At 36.9% G+C, this 17124-nt stretch overlaps 1 protein-coding gene across 1 annotated transcript; it reads left to right on the forward strand.

Annotated features, from left to right (window-relative positions):
- Positions 1–3845: 3845 nt before the first annotated feature.
- Positions 3846–5594, forward strand: LOC131072972 (EPIDERMAL PATTERNING FACTOR-like protein 2). Its single transcript, XM_058009291.2, has 3 exons — positions 3846–4768; positions 5019–5080; positions 5227–5594. Exons 1-3 carry the CDS (start codon positions 4690–4692, stop codon positions 5476–5478), a joined length of 393 nt encoding a protein of 130 aa, XP_057865274.1. The 5' UTR covers positions 3846–4689; the 3' UTR covers positions 5479–5594.
- The last annotated feature ends 11530 nt before the right edge of the window (positions 5595–17124 follow it).

Raw genomic sequence — 17124 nt, forward strand, 5'->3', positions numbered from 1 at the left:
CTCCATTTTGTTGTGAAGTGTATAGCTAGTTGCAAAATCTCTCTTAATACCTTCATTCTTACAAGAGATTAAAAATTATTTAGAGGCATACTCTCCTTCTTTGTATGATTTGAGGACCTTGTTGAAGTGTTCACATTGTGTCTTAGACAAAGCATCAAACTCTTTACACTCCTCCAAGGCTTCAAATTTGTGCTTTAAGAAGTAGACTTGCGTCTCTCTATTGTAGTCATCAATGAAGGTCATAAAATATTCATTTTTATCTAGGGCGAGAGATTGCATGCGGCTACATAAGTATGAATGCAAAAATTTTGAATGGTTATTTTTCCCTCTTAGACTTATTTGATTGAAATGACTACCTATGTTATTTTCCTAAAATGGAAGTTTCATATTTTATATTAGGCTCTACAATGTTTGATAATCCCTTAGCCATATCCTTCTTAGACAAAAGACTAGGTATAGAATAACTCAAATGTACATACCTTAAATGATAGATCATAGAGGGATATTTGATGGCCATCTTAAAGGTTTCCTATTGTGGTTGTGCTGTACTCTTTATGTGCTTGAGAGGAGTTGTTGCATATTATGTTGGAAAAATAATTTCATCCATAGAGGAAACATTTGATTCTTTATCATCTGGACTATTGTAATATTATCATTTCTCTCTTTTTTTAATCAAAGATGACGCACTCTCCATTTTTCATCATCACTCTATAGCCTTTAGAACCAAATATCCAAATTTAATAAATTATATTTTATGTTTGGGGCATAACAAATATTCTCTATTTCTCTTTTATCACTAGGCCTGACACAATATATAGTAGAGCTTCTATCCACTATTGGAACTATTTCATTATTCTCCATTTTGATCTTAGATTGGACATTCTTATTGATGAATGTAAACAAGTTTTCATTTCCACTCATGTGGTTACTGCATCCACTATCTATGTAACAAATGTTAGCACTATCCTACTCAATAATGTTGCATATGATAAATGTTGTTAACTACTTAGGTTCAACCTCCTTCTCATCAGTCACATTTGAACTTTATTTTTGGAGTTTAGCTATGAGTTACTTGCCACTTCTTGGATTTTTTTGTCCTTCTAAATTTGCATATTTTAGAATCACTTCTTCCTTTACCTCTAGAGTTTCTTAGGCATATAATTATTTAGGCATTGCTTGTGGGTATGAAATGAACCCATTATTAACTCATCCACCATTAGTTATGACAAATCTTTAGCCTCTTTTATTGCAATGACTACATTGTCAAATTATATTAAAAGACTCCTATGAATTTTTTGACGATATTGCAATCATTAATATCTTCACCATTAATTTTTAACTAGTTTGTTAGACTGCATATTCTTGTATGGAAGTTTAAAAGAGATTCAACATCCTTCATCTAAAGGGTTTCAAACTCTCTTCTAAGTAATTGTAATCTGACTAACTTTACTTTTTAAGTCCATTTCTCTATGTTCTGAAGAATCTCTAATGCCTCCTTTGATTCGTTAGTTAATGTTATTTCAAGAAAGATGGTTGTTGCCATTTCTTTTTCAATAATGCTCAAGGCTTTTGCATCTTTCCTGTAAGTCTCTTTTAGTGGGGTCTTTTGGACATTTGTGAGGGTGCATATGTTGTTGAGTTCCCATAAATCATTAACGACTGAAATCATTTTCATTTTGTTTGACCAAACACCATAGTTTCTTCCATCAGATATGGGTTATTGTTGCCAACTCTTAATGTATGTTCGAGCCATGCTAAAAAATCAAAATCAAACTCTAATTCCCAAACCTCTAATGTCCAATGCAATCTTGAACTTCTAATTCTAATACTATTTGTTGAAAAAGAAAAAACAGAAACAAGACCACACATTATTTCTTTAATACTGATCTTTTGTAAAAACAACAACAATGGAGACTATTGAAGGAGACAACTCTCTAACTCCGAGAAGTATTTTCTATTTATATAAAAAATCTTATATAGAATATTTACGAACATGCTACATAATGTTTACAAATAGCTTTGCTTGCTATGGTTTACGCTCTCTCTAGAACAACTAGGTGTATTCAACTTTTGGGAGTTGTTACTTTCTGGAGTTGTTGTTGTTGTTGTGTTTCAATTGTCTTATGTTCTTCAACTCTAAAACTTCTCTATGCTTTATGTTTGTTTTTTACCCTTTTTGGTTTTCACATACTAGTTCCTCCTTCCCCTATCCCCTTGCCATCCCCCAATCCTGAAAAAATTTGTTGTTCACAAACTAACTTAAATAAGAGCATACAAAATAGAGCCTCAAAAAATAAATGATATTTGACGGATGTTGCAAGTTATGATGTCTCTAAATCTAAAAGATCTTGGGTAGGAATAAAGGGCCTATAAAATAATTTCTCTAACTCAAGGTTAGGTATTTCCAACAATCTATTAACAAAGAATAATGTGATAATAATTGCTTTAAAAAATAAGTTTATTTAAAATATAAAAGAGAAATTTTAAGGATTATGTGTACAAACATTATTATTGCCATCCTAATTTTTAAATATTGAAACAAAAAAAATGAAAATTTAGAAGTTTATGCTGAAGTTATAATAAGACACACAGAAAAGAGCACTCAAACTGTTAAGCCTTCAAGAATATATATCATAAGGAGGGGTCTTGATGATTGACAAGATTCGAAATATATGAAGATCATGACTATTAGTAATGGACTCCCAATACGTGATGGACACATCTATATGTAAATTATGTATTATATTTTTATTTTATTATAAAAAATAATACTTTTGATCATTAAAAAATAAGAAAAACAATATAAATTTTTTAATTATTTGAAATCATATAAAATAATTAAAAAAATATATTTTTTAAGTATTTTATGATTAAGAGATCCATAAGTGCATCTATCTTTTGATAAAAGTATTGCAATTACATTGATTTGATTTTGAACTTTTAACATTGGTTTAGTTGTTTGAGTTATTAAATTTGGAGGGGTAATATCCACTCTCTTAATTTATTGTGCAAAATTTCATTTCATTTCATTTCAATTATTTTATGATTAGAGAAAAGTATCCAATAGTTGAGTATGTTCCAATAGTTATTACGTTTTGTTGATTTAATGCCCAATATTTTTAACAATTTTGTACCAATAATTATGACTTTAAAGTTTTTAGTGTTGATGGTGACTACCCATAATTGAATGAATTGTATTCGCTATCTAAAACACATGAGCGACAATAAAACATGACTTTGTACTCACTTTTTTTTGGGCTTGCTGATGTGACATCATATTTGATGATGTGGACCTGAAAGTAAGGGACATGCCAGGTGAGCTGTTGTAAAAATTAGGAAGTGATTTGAAATTATCACAGGAGATTTTGAAAAACACTGAATTAGGGTTCTCTATTGAATCCTCTCCCAAATTATTGATATTAATAAAATAAATTTAATATTTCAAAATATAAAAATGATTTTACTGAAAATAAATTTAATATTTCAAAATATAAAAACGATTTTACTGACATTGCCCCTTCCTAGGAGGCAATGCAGTGAAAATCTGGGCAAGGCATATATCTTAATCTCCGTATAAAGTACAGATTTTCATGTCTCATATCTGAGCTGTGAGCTTGTTGATTTCTAGGTGTTTTTGGTCTGTTGTACTCTTTGTTTTTCATCTCAGTTTGATTGTCAGCTGACATCCCCACTATAAGGAATAGCGTGCATGTTGGTGGATTGAAGTTGTGCTATTTAATTTTCGAGAAGAATCTCTTCATGGGTGTTAACGTGCTCAGATTGAAAAAAACCAACTACTAGAAATAAATAATTGCAGTTATTACAAGGACAGATTCCTTGAATGATGAAATGAAACAAATATGAATAGTACTGTAGATTCCCCCCCCAATCCCAATTCTACATTAGGTTTGAAGATAAACATATGATATGCATGAAGATCTCTGACATGCTTCCCCTGAATACCTGTCTGTGGTAACAGAGCTCCATCTCCTTTGAAGACTCCATCTGGGCTGCCTTCTCTCTTACACATGTTACCTGCAATTCATGAACTTCCATGCTATGTACTTGCAGAGGGTGTTGGTAGTTGCAGAAGGCAACCCATTTACTGCAAATAAGCAGGCAGCTTTTTTGGATTCTTGGGGATTCTGGCTCTGCAATTAACCAATTTCACAGACTTGTCAAAAATGACTATGACAAACAGAGACATGAGAAAGGGATGGTGTATGGATAGTTGTCCATCACCATGTTAGGGTTCTCTAGGGTTTTGTGTAGCTTAACTTTCCCCAAGCAGGGCCTTTTAGGGTTTTCTTAATCTGTCTTGAAAACACAAGGTTTCCAATTTCAAGTACATGATTTGGCAATTGAATACCGACGAGCTGCTTAATTTATGTGTCAATGGAATATGATTGCTGGTGTGTGAGCTCTGTTTTTCTTAAAGACACTCAGGTGGGTATTAGGAGCTCATGATATTGAAGTGTTATAAGGAACTTTCACCGTTGGAAAACCATGAGACCGAAGATCAGATGCTATATTAGTTTGGTTTTACTGTTGCAACTTGTAATAGGTGTGCTTGCTCAATGGAATATGATTGCTGGTGTGTGAGCTCTGTTTTTCTTAAAAGCAATCAGGTGGGTATCAGGAATTCATGATATTGAAGAGCTACAGCGAACATTTCACCATCGGAAAACCATGAGACTGAAGATCAGAAGCTATACTAGTTTGGTTTTACTGCTGCATCTTGTAATAGGCGTGCTTCCTCTTGTGCACGGTGAGCACCATTAATGAAGGCTTAAAATCAGTTAGGGAAGACCAGTTTCAGTTGTAGTCTGGATTTGTTTAGGCTTTGGTTCAAAAGGATGTTCTTTCTTGCTCTGGATTCGATTGTGTTATTGCTTTTTACATTCAGAAGCAAGAAAGAACAACATTAATAGATTGAAAGAACAACATTAATAGATTGTTTGTGGAAACTTGATAACTTGATGGCTTATATAACATGAATGATGATTCTCATTTTGCAGGACGCCCAACACTGCTGAACATAAGGACAGCTCTTGTCCAAGCTGAAATTCCCTCTTCAAGAGTATGAACTTCATCCTAAAATTATCATATGATTTTGATCAGTTGGTTCATATTTCCTTTTTATAGTATTCATTGCCAGGATTGGAGTTTTTATCATGCTTTTGTTCTATGACAGAGTTCTAAATTGCTTTTATTGTATTTTTACAGGTTGCAGACGGAAGAAAACCAGGGCAGATGCAACAAGTAGAGTCCATGATTGGCTCAAGTCCTCCTAAATGCCACAGTAAATGCAATTCATGTGGGCCATGTGAGCCAGTTCAAATTCCTGCAGAACCCAAGGGCAGAAATTCAAGTTCAAGTTCTATAGCTTTTCAGAGGCCTATGAGAAACCAAGAAAATACCAACTACAAGCCCATGAATTGGAAATGCAAGTGTGGAAACAACTTATTCAATCCATAGAACTGTATGTCAGTATTCATCATATGAAGAATTTTATATGTTGAGCTGGCTATCTACACTTTGTTGTCACATTATCCGGACTTATGAAATTCTATGAAAATAATAGAAATGGGTGTTTATGTCTCTCAGTTTTTTAATTTTGACCAAAGAAGGCAATTTCCCAACTGATCTTTCTGCAACTGCTTTGTGTTTGTTGTCTGATCATCCAAGGCACGGTTTTACAAATTCACAACGGGCTTTTAAAAATATTCAATTGATATATTGTTTAAATTTCATTCTCCTCGGGTTGGTAGGAGAAGAGGAGAAGAGCACCTGTGTGATTTAACTGTTTATAGTTATTGTTCTGACTTCTGGGCATTAAAGACAAACATTGTGAGTGCAAGGGTCAAAAAGTGGTCATTTCAAAGTGTTGTTGAAACATATTCTCTTTTGCCCCATTACACATTCACTTTGATAACCAAAACATTTGCACAACTGAACCAATACTCATGCACAAATGCCCCAATAATGGTGCACTATTGGTATCAATAAAATTGTAAAATTGATCTAATTACTAAGGTTTTTTTCCAAAAAGTTGGTGGCTATTGGCCCACTAGATGCTTTTTTAGTGGGCTTTTAATTAGAAAAATTGAATGAATGGTAATTGGAACATGGGCGGTAACTAGTGCTCTTCCCCTAAGGGTGAAAAGTAGATATCCATGCCTTTGATTTTTGGGTCCACAATAATTAGGGGGTTCTATATGCATTGACTAAAATGTAAGATGGGGTATTTTGTATGGAAGTTGGTAAGTATCGGTGTTTGATCTTAATTCTATCACCTTTCCTCTTTAGAAGTTCATCTTGACTCTTAAATATTATATTAATTATCCTAATTCAAATATATGAACACAAATTGATCTAGACCATCTCTCCAGTTATGGATCTAAACCCTAAACTTCAAATTCAAAGTTTTAGACAGGGCTATGTTCCCACCATTTTCACTAGCTCTTGAGAGTTGACTAAAGTGTGAATTATTCTAAATTACACACTAAGGTGACATATATAAGGACGAATCATAATCCAAACGAACTATCTAGGAATTGGTAAGATGAATTAAAAATAGCATCAATAAACATAAATAATGTAGCTAAAGTGGTATTATATATGTTGGCACCCCAATTTGTTGTATTTTATTTTTCTTTGTTTTGCCTCTATGTAGTGCTTTTGACCCTATCTACCCGCCATTGATAATTGATTTGATAAATCCTAGTTAGGTCCATTGTGTTGAAATATTTTCTAAGAGGATTCTTTCAATGTGTGTTCATAAAATCCCTTAGTAAAATGTGTTATTGGGGTGATTTTCTTTTTGGTTTCCTTTCAAACTTCGGGGTCCAACAAGAAGTTAGCACTTGCACATTGGGTTCCTTCTTCCCTTTTCTCCCTACTCTTATCATGTATACCTTAATTCCCTCTTAGACCTCAAGACTCGGTGGGATTTTGGATCTAAGTTTAAGTTCCCATTTTCCTTTTATTTTTTTCCCTTTGATCCCCTTGTAACCTTACCTTTCATCTCATCATGGGCTTGAGAACTCTCTTCAAACTTGGAACCTTAGGTGTTTCCTCCCACACTTCATCTTCCCTTCTGGTAAATTTTGTCAAAATATCATTTCAAACCTCTAGCCTTGACTAGAATTGGGAACCTAAAAATCCAAGTTCTTGTTTCCTCTTTGAGTCTAATCCTCATAGTGTAATGGTCATTCCTTTTTTTCAAATCCTATGTTTCAATAGGAACCTAAAACTATAGGTTCTTGTTCATTGTTTCCATTCAAAGTCTACTCCCCCATGTATATTCATCTTCATCTTCTTTTGATCCTATCTTGAACTAGAAACCTTAGGTTTTAGTTCCAACTTCCACTTCACTCTCGACCTCCATAGTTCTAGTTGGACTTCAAATTCCCAATTCTAATTAGGACTTGGAACCTATTTTGCCCTACTCTCTAAACTTGACTCACATATTTCTAAATTTTGATTTTATCCCAATCCTTGTTGTTTCTTGATGTCTTCCATGTTCCATTTTCGCTCTGAGTATAGAACTCAACCTACAAATCCTAGGTTCTTATTCTATTGTAAGACCCAACCCTCATATATTATGTGCAATTTACAAGTACTTTTCAAAACTCAAACCCCTTTGATGTCATGTTCAGATTTCAAAGTGTTAGTTTCCTATTCCCTTTCAAAACTCGAAACACATGTGTGACACTTCTAAGGTTCCAACTTTTAGGTTTCTCCTAGAATTTGACACCCACAATGAGCTTCATATTAAAGTGCATATTTTCAAACAAGTTCTGAGTGTCAAATTATCACAACACTATGTTTTCTCACCTAACTATCTACCATAAATGCAAAAGGTTAAATCGTAAATACCTAACTAACTCCATCTATGCATAATAGGTTGATACATAAAAGACATGCATTTATCTCAATAGACCAACATATCCCTTATCAAGTAACCTACTAACTCAAATGGGCTCATTTAATTATCAATATAGGAAGCGTAACTTCTTGGATGATTTTTTTTACTGTATGTACACTAGGAAAGGCTTCTAGGTTGTTCGATTGATTGTGTATAACAAATTAATTGAAAACAATAAATTAAACTAAAAACATAACAATATTGAAAATAAATCCAACTACAACACTTGTCTCGGATTATTGTTCAATGACACAACTGTTATTGTGGGTTACTAAAAACTACAACTATCAAAGATGTAGAATACCTTAAGTGCCCCTTGCTTAGGTATTCCTCACACATATATGGTTTAGTTAACTAAGTTATTCCTCACACATATATGGTTTAGTTAACTAAGTGCTCAAAACTCACAAGTAAATTGCTCCATTGAAAGTACAATCTATTGTTTCTATTAAAATGAAATCACTATTGAAACATAATGATGCTTCAACCTTCTATCATCTACAATCTACTGAAAGATCCCTTCTCCAACTGAGTGGAAAACTGAACTAAATTTTTTGAATTTTGGTTTATTTTCTTGTCGGATTTTTCTTTGACTAGCAAAGGGAGTGTTTTGGTTTGGTTTGTATTTTGAGTTTTTTGATGCCAAATGGTAATACAATGCTTGAAAGAGATATAAACACAACAATGGAACGCTTTTGGACTTTTCCTACTATGAAATAATTGACTAATCAGGAAATCAAAATTCTGATTTTTATTACAACAAACAACAATTGCAATTTTGAAAGATTTATTTCAATAGAAGGGCAAATAGCATATTAGGGTCCCACGACAAGCTTGTAATGATGTGTTTTATTGATGAATTCAAATAAATCGCAATATAATGGTGTTCAAGATAGACCAATGTCTCCAATGAGGTTTATTTGCACTAATTATAATTATCAAAAACAATTATTGCAAGAGTTGACAAATCTGCTACTAATTCCTCTAGGCCCCCAGGCAAGATCACTGAATTTGACCAAGTTTCCTCATTTAATTTCTCATAACAACCACATATGTTGTATTAAGTCCAAAGAAATGATTTATTTGTTGATTGCTACTGCTAACAATGAATTTCCTACAAATTCCAAACCCTAACTATTGTTGGTTGGTGAGTTTGGCATCACAAGTGTCACCAAAATGGTACGACCAACAAGAGGAGGTATGGTTGGCTCCAAAAATGTTTTGGCTACCTTCTTTTCCTTTTAGAAACTGATAAATCTTATGTCCTAAGTCTAAACTTGTTGTTGTAAGTCTGAAATTGCTGCACAAACAGGAATTTTGGATGAATTCCTTAGTCTTGTGAGTTGGGGCTATGTCCAAACTCACCTATCCTTTGAGAAGTTTTTGTTTCTCAAAGTACATATGTTGCCGTTCCAATTTGCAGAGCTCCAAATCCCAATTGAGTTGATGAAAAATGATCAAAATAATGCACATGATTGTCGTGCAACTTCTTTTATGCTTCCAAAACTTCTAATGCCCAACTTAGGGTTTTCCATGCCATATTCTAAAATAATATTCCCTCACTTAGGCGTCCAATATGAGGGTCTAATTTCATTAATAATGGGCCCACTTTAATTAAAATACAACTTGCTTAGGTAGGTGTGCAAAATGGGGCTCACTTTATGTTTTAACATTAAACTTTAATTTTCAACTTAATAAAGTCACTTTATAATTATGTCTATTTTAAGAAAAAAGTGACCCAGGAAATAAAATAACATAAAGTGCTTATAAAATAAGTTGTCCAAGGCCAAAATTGGCTAAATATGAATTATGTTTGCTAGCCAAACATCTCCTATCCTTTGAATTCACCCGTGGAGATGGGTAACAGGTGAATCTCTATCTCCTAAGTGACCACTAGGAAAGAGGGGACATTACATCTACTCTTTACTATATTTTCATTGATTATAGACTCAAATTTATAATCTAATTAACTCTAACAAAAATCTAATTGAAAAATAATATGTGTGGCAAGGACGACCATACAATGCCTGAAAGGGGGACATACCTATGGAGCTATGATATCCATTGTTATAAGCAAACTCCACTAGATAAATATAATCCTCCCAACGCGACTGCTGATCCATAACATACATGCGAAGCATGTCCTCTAAAACCTGATTCACACGCTCAGTCTGACCATCTGTCTCTGGGTGATAAGCTGAACTGAAGTTCAACTGAGTTCCCAAAGCATGCTGAAGTGAGGTCCACAATGCTGAGGTAAAGACTGGATCTCTATCAGAGATTATCCGCCTCAGAATCCCATGCAATCTCACCACATCTTCCAAGAAGACACGAGCCACCACTGCTGCTGTATAGGAAGCTCGGATAGGAACAAAATGAGCAACCTTCGTCAACTTGTCAACAATGACCATGATGGCATCATGATGGCGTGAAGAAACAGGCAACCCAACAATGAAATCCATGGAAATGATGTCCCATTTCCAATCCGGTACTAAATTAGGCTGTAAAAGCCCTGCCGGGTGCTGATGCTCTGCCTTCACTCGCTGACATTCCAAACACTTTGACACAAAATCGGTAATGTCACGTTTCATGCCAGCCCAATGATAAATCTGTCTAAGATCTGCATGCATCTTCTTGACACCTGGATGTGCCGAATAAGGTGCACGATGGGCCTCAGTCATGATCAAAGTGCGAAGACCCTCCAAAGGAGGTATGTAGATCCGGCCAAGATGATGTAGAAGGCCATCCGTCTCAAGACTATACCCAGAAAATCTACCCTCTAAAGGCCTCCCGGACTCCAACATGGCTCTAACATCCTGATACCAAGAGTCCTGAGGAAGAACTCCAAGAATTCTCTGCCTCAAGTCCACTCTAAGGGACAATGCTGAAACTTCATGCTGCCTACGACTCAAAGCATCAGCCACTACATTCTCCTTCCCCTGAATATATCGAACCTCAAAATCATACTCGCAAAGGAATTCCATCCACCTTCGCTGTCGAGCATTCAAGTTCGGCTGCGTGAAGATATACTGCAAACTGCAATGATCACTATGCAGCTCAAACCGACGCCCTAACAGAAAGTGATGCCACCTAACCAACGCATGCACTACAGCTGCCAACTCCAAATCATGAACTGGATAGTTCAACTCGTGGTCCTTGAGTTTGCGAGACTCATAGGCAACCACACGTCCATCCTGCATAAGCACCGCACCTATACCTTCTAAAGAGGCATCTGTGCATACCATGAACTCTCTGGATGGATCAGGGACTGCCAAAATCGGAGCACTGACAAGGAGTTCCTTCAAGGCACGAAACGCTGACTCACACTGCTCTGACCAAACAAACTTCTTCCCTTTCCTCTGAAGAGAAGTAATCAGGTGACCTATTCGGGAAAAATCCTTAACAAAGCGACGGTAATATCCAGCCAAACCCATAAATCTCCGAACCTCTGAAACATTGGTCGGCGCTGGCCAATCCACTATGGCTTGGATCTTTGAAGGATCCACAGATACACCCTCTCCAGAAACCACATGACCAAGATAGATCACCTCAGTTTGGAAGAAATCACACTTCGCCAAATTGGCATAAAGTTGATTCTCCCTCAAGCATTGCAAAACTTGTCGCAGGTGACCCTCATGCTCTTCCATAGATCTAGAATAAATCAATATATCATCCAAGAACACAAGAACAAAATGATCCAGGTATGCATGAAAAACCCCATTCATGAGGCACATGAAAACTGAAGGCGCGTTTGTCAACCCAAATGGCACTACTGTGAACTCATAGTGACCATAACGAGTGAAAAATGTTGTCTTATGAATGTCTGCATCCTGAATGCGCAACTGATGGTACCCAGATTTCAGATCAATCTTAGAGAACACCTTGGCTCCCTTCACCTGATCGAAAAGATCATCAATACGAGGTAATGGATATCGATTCTGGATGGTTACCTTATTCAGCTGTCGGTAATCAATGCATAACTGAAGAGAACCATCTTTCTTCTTTACAAAGATAACAGGCGCACCCCAAGGAGAGACACTAGGACGAATGAATCCTTTGGTCAACAATTCCTCCATCTGCAACTTCAACTCACTCAACTCCTGAGTAGTCATCCAATATGGAGCTCTCGAAATAGGTTCTGCACCAGGAACCAAGTCAATGCAAAAGTCTATGTCTCGCTTCGGAGGCATACCAAGAATCTCCAACGGAAACACATCAGCAAACTCTCGAAGAATAGGGTGACCATCAAGAGTGATTTCTCGACTCTCTCCCTCATCCATATCCTCAAGAGTTACTACAAAAATCTGACATCCTCTACGCATACACCGCTTAAGTTGCATAGCGGAAATCATACATAAGGATATCGATCTCTGAACTCCAACGATCCCCACTTTCCTGCCACGGTCATCTAAACACTCTACTGTCTTCTGACGACAGTCCACATGAGCACTGTGAGATGCTAACCAATCCATCCCCAACACTACTCCATAGGATCCCAAAGGAATGACTCGAAGGTCAACAGAAGTCACAAAGGGACCTAGATCCAACTCACAACTAGGAACAAAGGCATCTACGAACACGCGCAACCCGGTAGCCAACTCTACTTGCCACCTATCCGCCTGCTTAGCAGACGCGAGTCCACACCGCTCCACAATGGACGAAGAAATAAAAGAATCCGATGCACCGGAATCAAAAAGCACTGAGATAGGGATACCACACAACACACCTGCGGCCTCAATAACTGTCCCCTGATGCTCGGCCTGGCGGTCATCAATCGCTGCAAACACTCTGTGGGATCTACCAGCATCCCCTACCGTAGGCTCTGATGCGGCTGGCCTCTGACTCCCCGTTTGGTGGGAACGCTGAGGACACTGCGCGGCTATATGACCATACTGCCCACAAGAGTAGCAAGCTCCTCTACCTGGTCCTCTACCTCCAGTCGGCCCACTGGACTGTTGAAAACTTCCCCTGCTAGGGGCCTGAGATGCACTCTGAGAAGACTGTCCTGGAAAACCCTGTTTGCTCCTCTGCTAGTTCCTGTTCCTCCTATGATGAGGGTTGCCACCTTGCTAGCCCTGAGACTGTTTCGATTTCTGCTGCTGCGGTTGCTGTTGCGACTGCTGCTGTTGTTCACCCTTAGCGGGTGCCTGAGGAGTCCTGAATGGTGCCGCTGACTGGGACTGATTCCCACAAGCTCTGTTCACACTGAAAGGAACACTCCCTATCTGCACTCTTGACTGTCCACCATGCGCATGGATGAGGTTCTACTCAACCAATCTGGCTTTCGCCACCGCTACCTCCACTGACACTGGCTCAAAAACTCTAACCCCTCCACTAATGCGGTCATTAAGACCTCTCAAGAAATGTTGTACGAGCATAGCCTCATCGTTGCCAATCCCGGCATACTGTTTTAGCTCATAGAATCTATGCTCGAATTGGTCAACTGACATACTAAACTGCCGCAATGCATAGAACTCATCTGCCCAATTCTGTCTCCACTGCGGTGAGAGAAACCGTGCTCTGAATCTCTCTAAGAAAATCTCCCAAGAAACAGTATTGATACTCAGACCAATCTTCTCCTCTTCTAACTTCCACCATATTGAAGCAAAATCATCGAGACGCATGATCACACATCTCGCTCGGGTGTTGCTACTATATGGAAACATAGCGAAACACCTATCCAAACTAATCAACCAAGTCTATGCCTCGAGACCTGTGCCTCGACCATCGAAGAAGGGAGGGTTGGTCCTCAAAAGATCCTTGATGTGACTCGAGGGAGCTGAATCATGGCCAACTGGGACCTCTCTCCTCCTAGGAGACCTCTCTCTCTCTCTCTCTCTCTCTCTCTCTCTCTCTCTCCTCTGAAACGTGCTGATGCAACTCCCCAACCTGAGCATGGATGGGCTGCTCAACTTCAGGCCTAGGGCCTAGCCTAGCTAGAACCTCCTGAAACATCTGCCTTAGCTCTTCCCTTTCGGGAACCTGCTCTTCTACATGCGGTAATTCCTGATGCACTGACTGATCCTGCTCCACACTCACATGAGCGGGTGGTGGTGAAGGACTATGGCGGTCTAAACCTCGACCCCGTCCCCCACCTCTACCTCTATTGCGGCCACCAACACGGCCAACTCCCTTAGCTTTCCTGACCATGATCAAAACTACAAAAGAGAAAACGGTTCAAATCAATGACAAGGATAAAGCAGGGGAAATCCAAACACTAAGATCTACACACAAGGTCAAACTGAATGGGCTCACTACAATCCCAAAGTACCCAATGTTGAAACATGGGCTCTGATACCAAATGTAATGCCCCGCCAGGAACCCTAAAGGATTGCAACACAACAAGGCAACTAAAGGGAGAAATAATTTTTTTTTTTTTTTTTTTAAAGATTAAGTGAATAATCATTACTAGCACAATTAAAAACATAAGCGGAAGACTATCATTGACATCCTAAAGGGTTACCAACGAAGATTACTTCTAATTAAAACTACATCACAATATTAATCCAATTATCCATCTAAAATAGGGAAAGCCAATTACGATTAAATAACTCAAATTTATAAATTGATCTCCAAAAGATAGATTTAAAGAATTACAACATATATACTTCCAATGATCCATTTATACATAAGATGAAAGATGATAGAAACAACATATATCCCATGAACTTAAATTACAACATTTCATAAATTACATGGCTTCCATAGAACAATAAGATACAAAGGTTACAAAGTTGCTGATACAATGACCACACGGGCCTCAATGGTACAATATCAAGAACATGAGTTGCCACACGAAGCAAGAACCAAGATACACCGGCGAAGCCAATCCTCGCAAGAAGGTAGGAACAAGATATCCGATGGGAAGTGGCACTACCACCCGACCATGTGATCCCATAATGGAACCACCCCACCGTGCTAGGAGATAGCAGAAGACCCTCAAGAAAGCAAGATAAGTACAACAGTTCACATGACTCCGCAGTACACAAGTGACTCAACTCACAAAACACTAGCGACCCTAAAGAGAGAGTATCATCACATGGCTTAAGATGGTTACCCTAGGTAGGTCTCCATAGGTCCCGGCCCCCATCTTGGGTTATCCTGGTAACCTCTCCTGAACCCCCGGCTCCATCTAAGCATCATGCGGACCCTACCATCCTTTCGTGAGGACAAGGTGGTAGGTTTGCCATTCCAGGCCTTCCCAAACACCTTGAGCCTATACAAGCACTCAACCGTGTACGGGGTACATTATCTTAATTAAATTAATAACTACCCAACCCCTAATCAAATTATTAGGTTATCACTTAATAGTTGACTTTTGAGGGGTTATCCTGCCATCCACTTTGGGTGCGGCCCCCGCCCGAAAGCCACTCTCTCTACTAGGACACTAACTGGATAAGACTCTCTATGAGAACTCTATGGTGGGGCTGACAACCATAAATAATCCAGACATAACACAGGTGAAGGACTCACAATCACAAACCCAGGGTTGACCATTAGGGACATAACACATAATGGCTCACATCCTCAAGGTTTAAACATCGACACTTGACCAAGGGTAACATCAACGACATAATGACAATCTTAACCATAATGCAACGACATTTAAACAACTAGACTGCAATTAATAAAACACAAGATCCTACACAAGCAATCTTTCTTTTAAGCAGTCAACAACATAAAATGCTCGTAATAAGGATTTCTGGAATTTAAAGAACTCGCATCTATTTAACATAAAGAAATGATGAAGTCACATGTCTAATAAGGTTGAATTGGAACCACATTTACGATTCTAAACCCCCAACCAGTTGATGATGATAAAATTACAATTTACCCAATTCGACTATAACCAAGTCAACATTTAAATCAAATTAAACAGATATATATAAGCTAATATAAAATAATTCCAATATGATACATATTCATTGAATATAATACCATATGATTATATTACATTACTTAGATAATGAAAACTAATATTAAATTTTCCCAATTTCTCTTTTATTCCAAAGGTTAATAATAACTTCCATATCATTTTATATATTTCCCAAAATACAAAAAAATAAATCTAATCACTAAATAGAAGAATTATTAATTAACCTTAATGTCTTTATAACTAACAATTAACTTAATATTATTATTATTGTTTAAATAACAATATATTATTATTTATTATTAAAAAAAACTTTATTGATTATATTTTTACAACCATCAATTACTATATTTTTTTTTTTTTAAACTTAAAAAAAAATATATAAAAAAAAACTAAAAACATACCACGTGGGGCCCAAGGCTCCCACGGCAGCAGTGCTGCTATCCCCAAGTATGAGGAAAAGCAGTGCCTGTTGCAGGGAGAGGGGGTGCGTGGGCTGGGTTGAGCCCAGCTCCCCGCCACCGCCCCCAATCCCAAACTAATAATTTTTTTTTTGTTATAATAATTTTTTTTTGTTTTAATAAAATTAAATTATGTTTTTAATACAAAACGTCTGAGACAAAAAAAAAAATCAAACAGAAATAAGAGATGAAATCTCTGTTAAAAACAAATAACAAATAATTTCCCCAGCCAAATTCTCTCTTCCTTTTATTTTTTTTTAAAACATTACAAACAAATAGATAAATTAGAGAAGTCAGTGTTAATAAAATTTTTACCAGCAAGAAAACTTCTGAGACAAAACAGAGGCAATAAAAATTTCCCCAAATCAACCCAATTCATTCATAAAATTAAATTGAATGGGAATAAGCTTGATCTCTATTCCCCAATTGATTTTCTTTGCTCCAAACAAGCATGGACAAGAGAAATTTAACTCATATTTATTATTTTTAAATTGAAAATTACTAAGAAGAACTATTTTATAAATGCTTGGCAAAATTTTGCCAGCATAACACTACTAAAACCCAAAAACAATATCTCCAACTACAAACAGCAAAAGCCATGAATTTCTTGCACAAACAAAAATGAAGAACATAAATTAAATTATGAAATTACTTGGAGAGAGTTTGAGTTTGAAATTTGGTAACCAAATTGATGGGATTCTTCTTCAACAATCTCATGGCAAGCAAAGACTCAACACCCAAAACTCATAAACCAAGCTTTAAACAATAAACAGAGAATTGGAAGAAAGCATGGACTTTTTAAAAATAGACAAGAAGGATTCAACCAACCTCTAGAGTTCCCAAGAAGAAGTTGTGTGCTT

Source organism: Cryptomeria japonica, chromosome 9 (genome assembly GCF_030272615.1).
Source record: "Cryptomeria japonica chromosome 9, Sugi_1.0, whole genome shotgun sequence".
Taxonomy (NCBI): Eukaryota; Viridiplantae; Streptophyta; class Pinopsida; order Cupressales; family Cupressaceae; genus Cryptomeria; species Cryptomeria japonica.

Excerpts from the sequence above, each read along its gene's own strand:
- LOC131072972 (XM_058009291.2), top strand. The coding sequence starts at position 4,690 with ATGAGACTGAAGATCAGAAGCTATACTAGTTTGGTTTTACTGCTGCAT. Across the intron at positions 4,769-5,018 it reads CGTGCTTCCTCTTGTGCACG|GACGCCCAACACTGCTGAAC; the intron begins GTGAGCACCATT and ends CTCATTTTGCAG. Across the intron at positions 5,081-5,226 it reads CTGAAATTCCCTCTTCAAGA|GTTGCAGACGGAAGAAAACC; the intron begins GTATGAACTTCA and ends GTATTTTTACAG.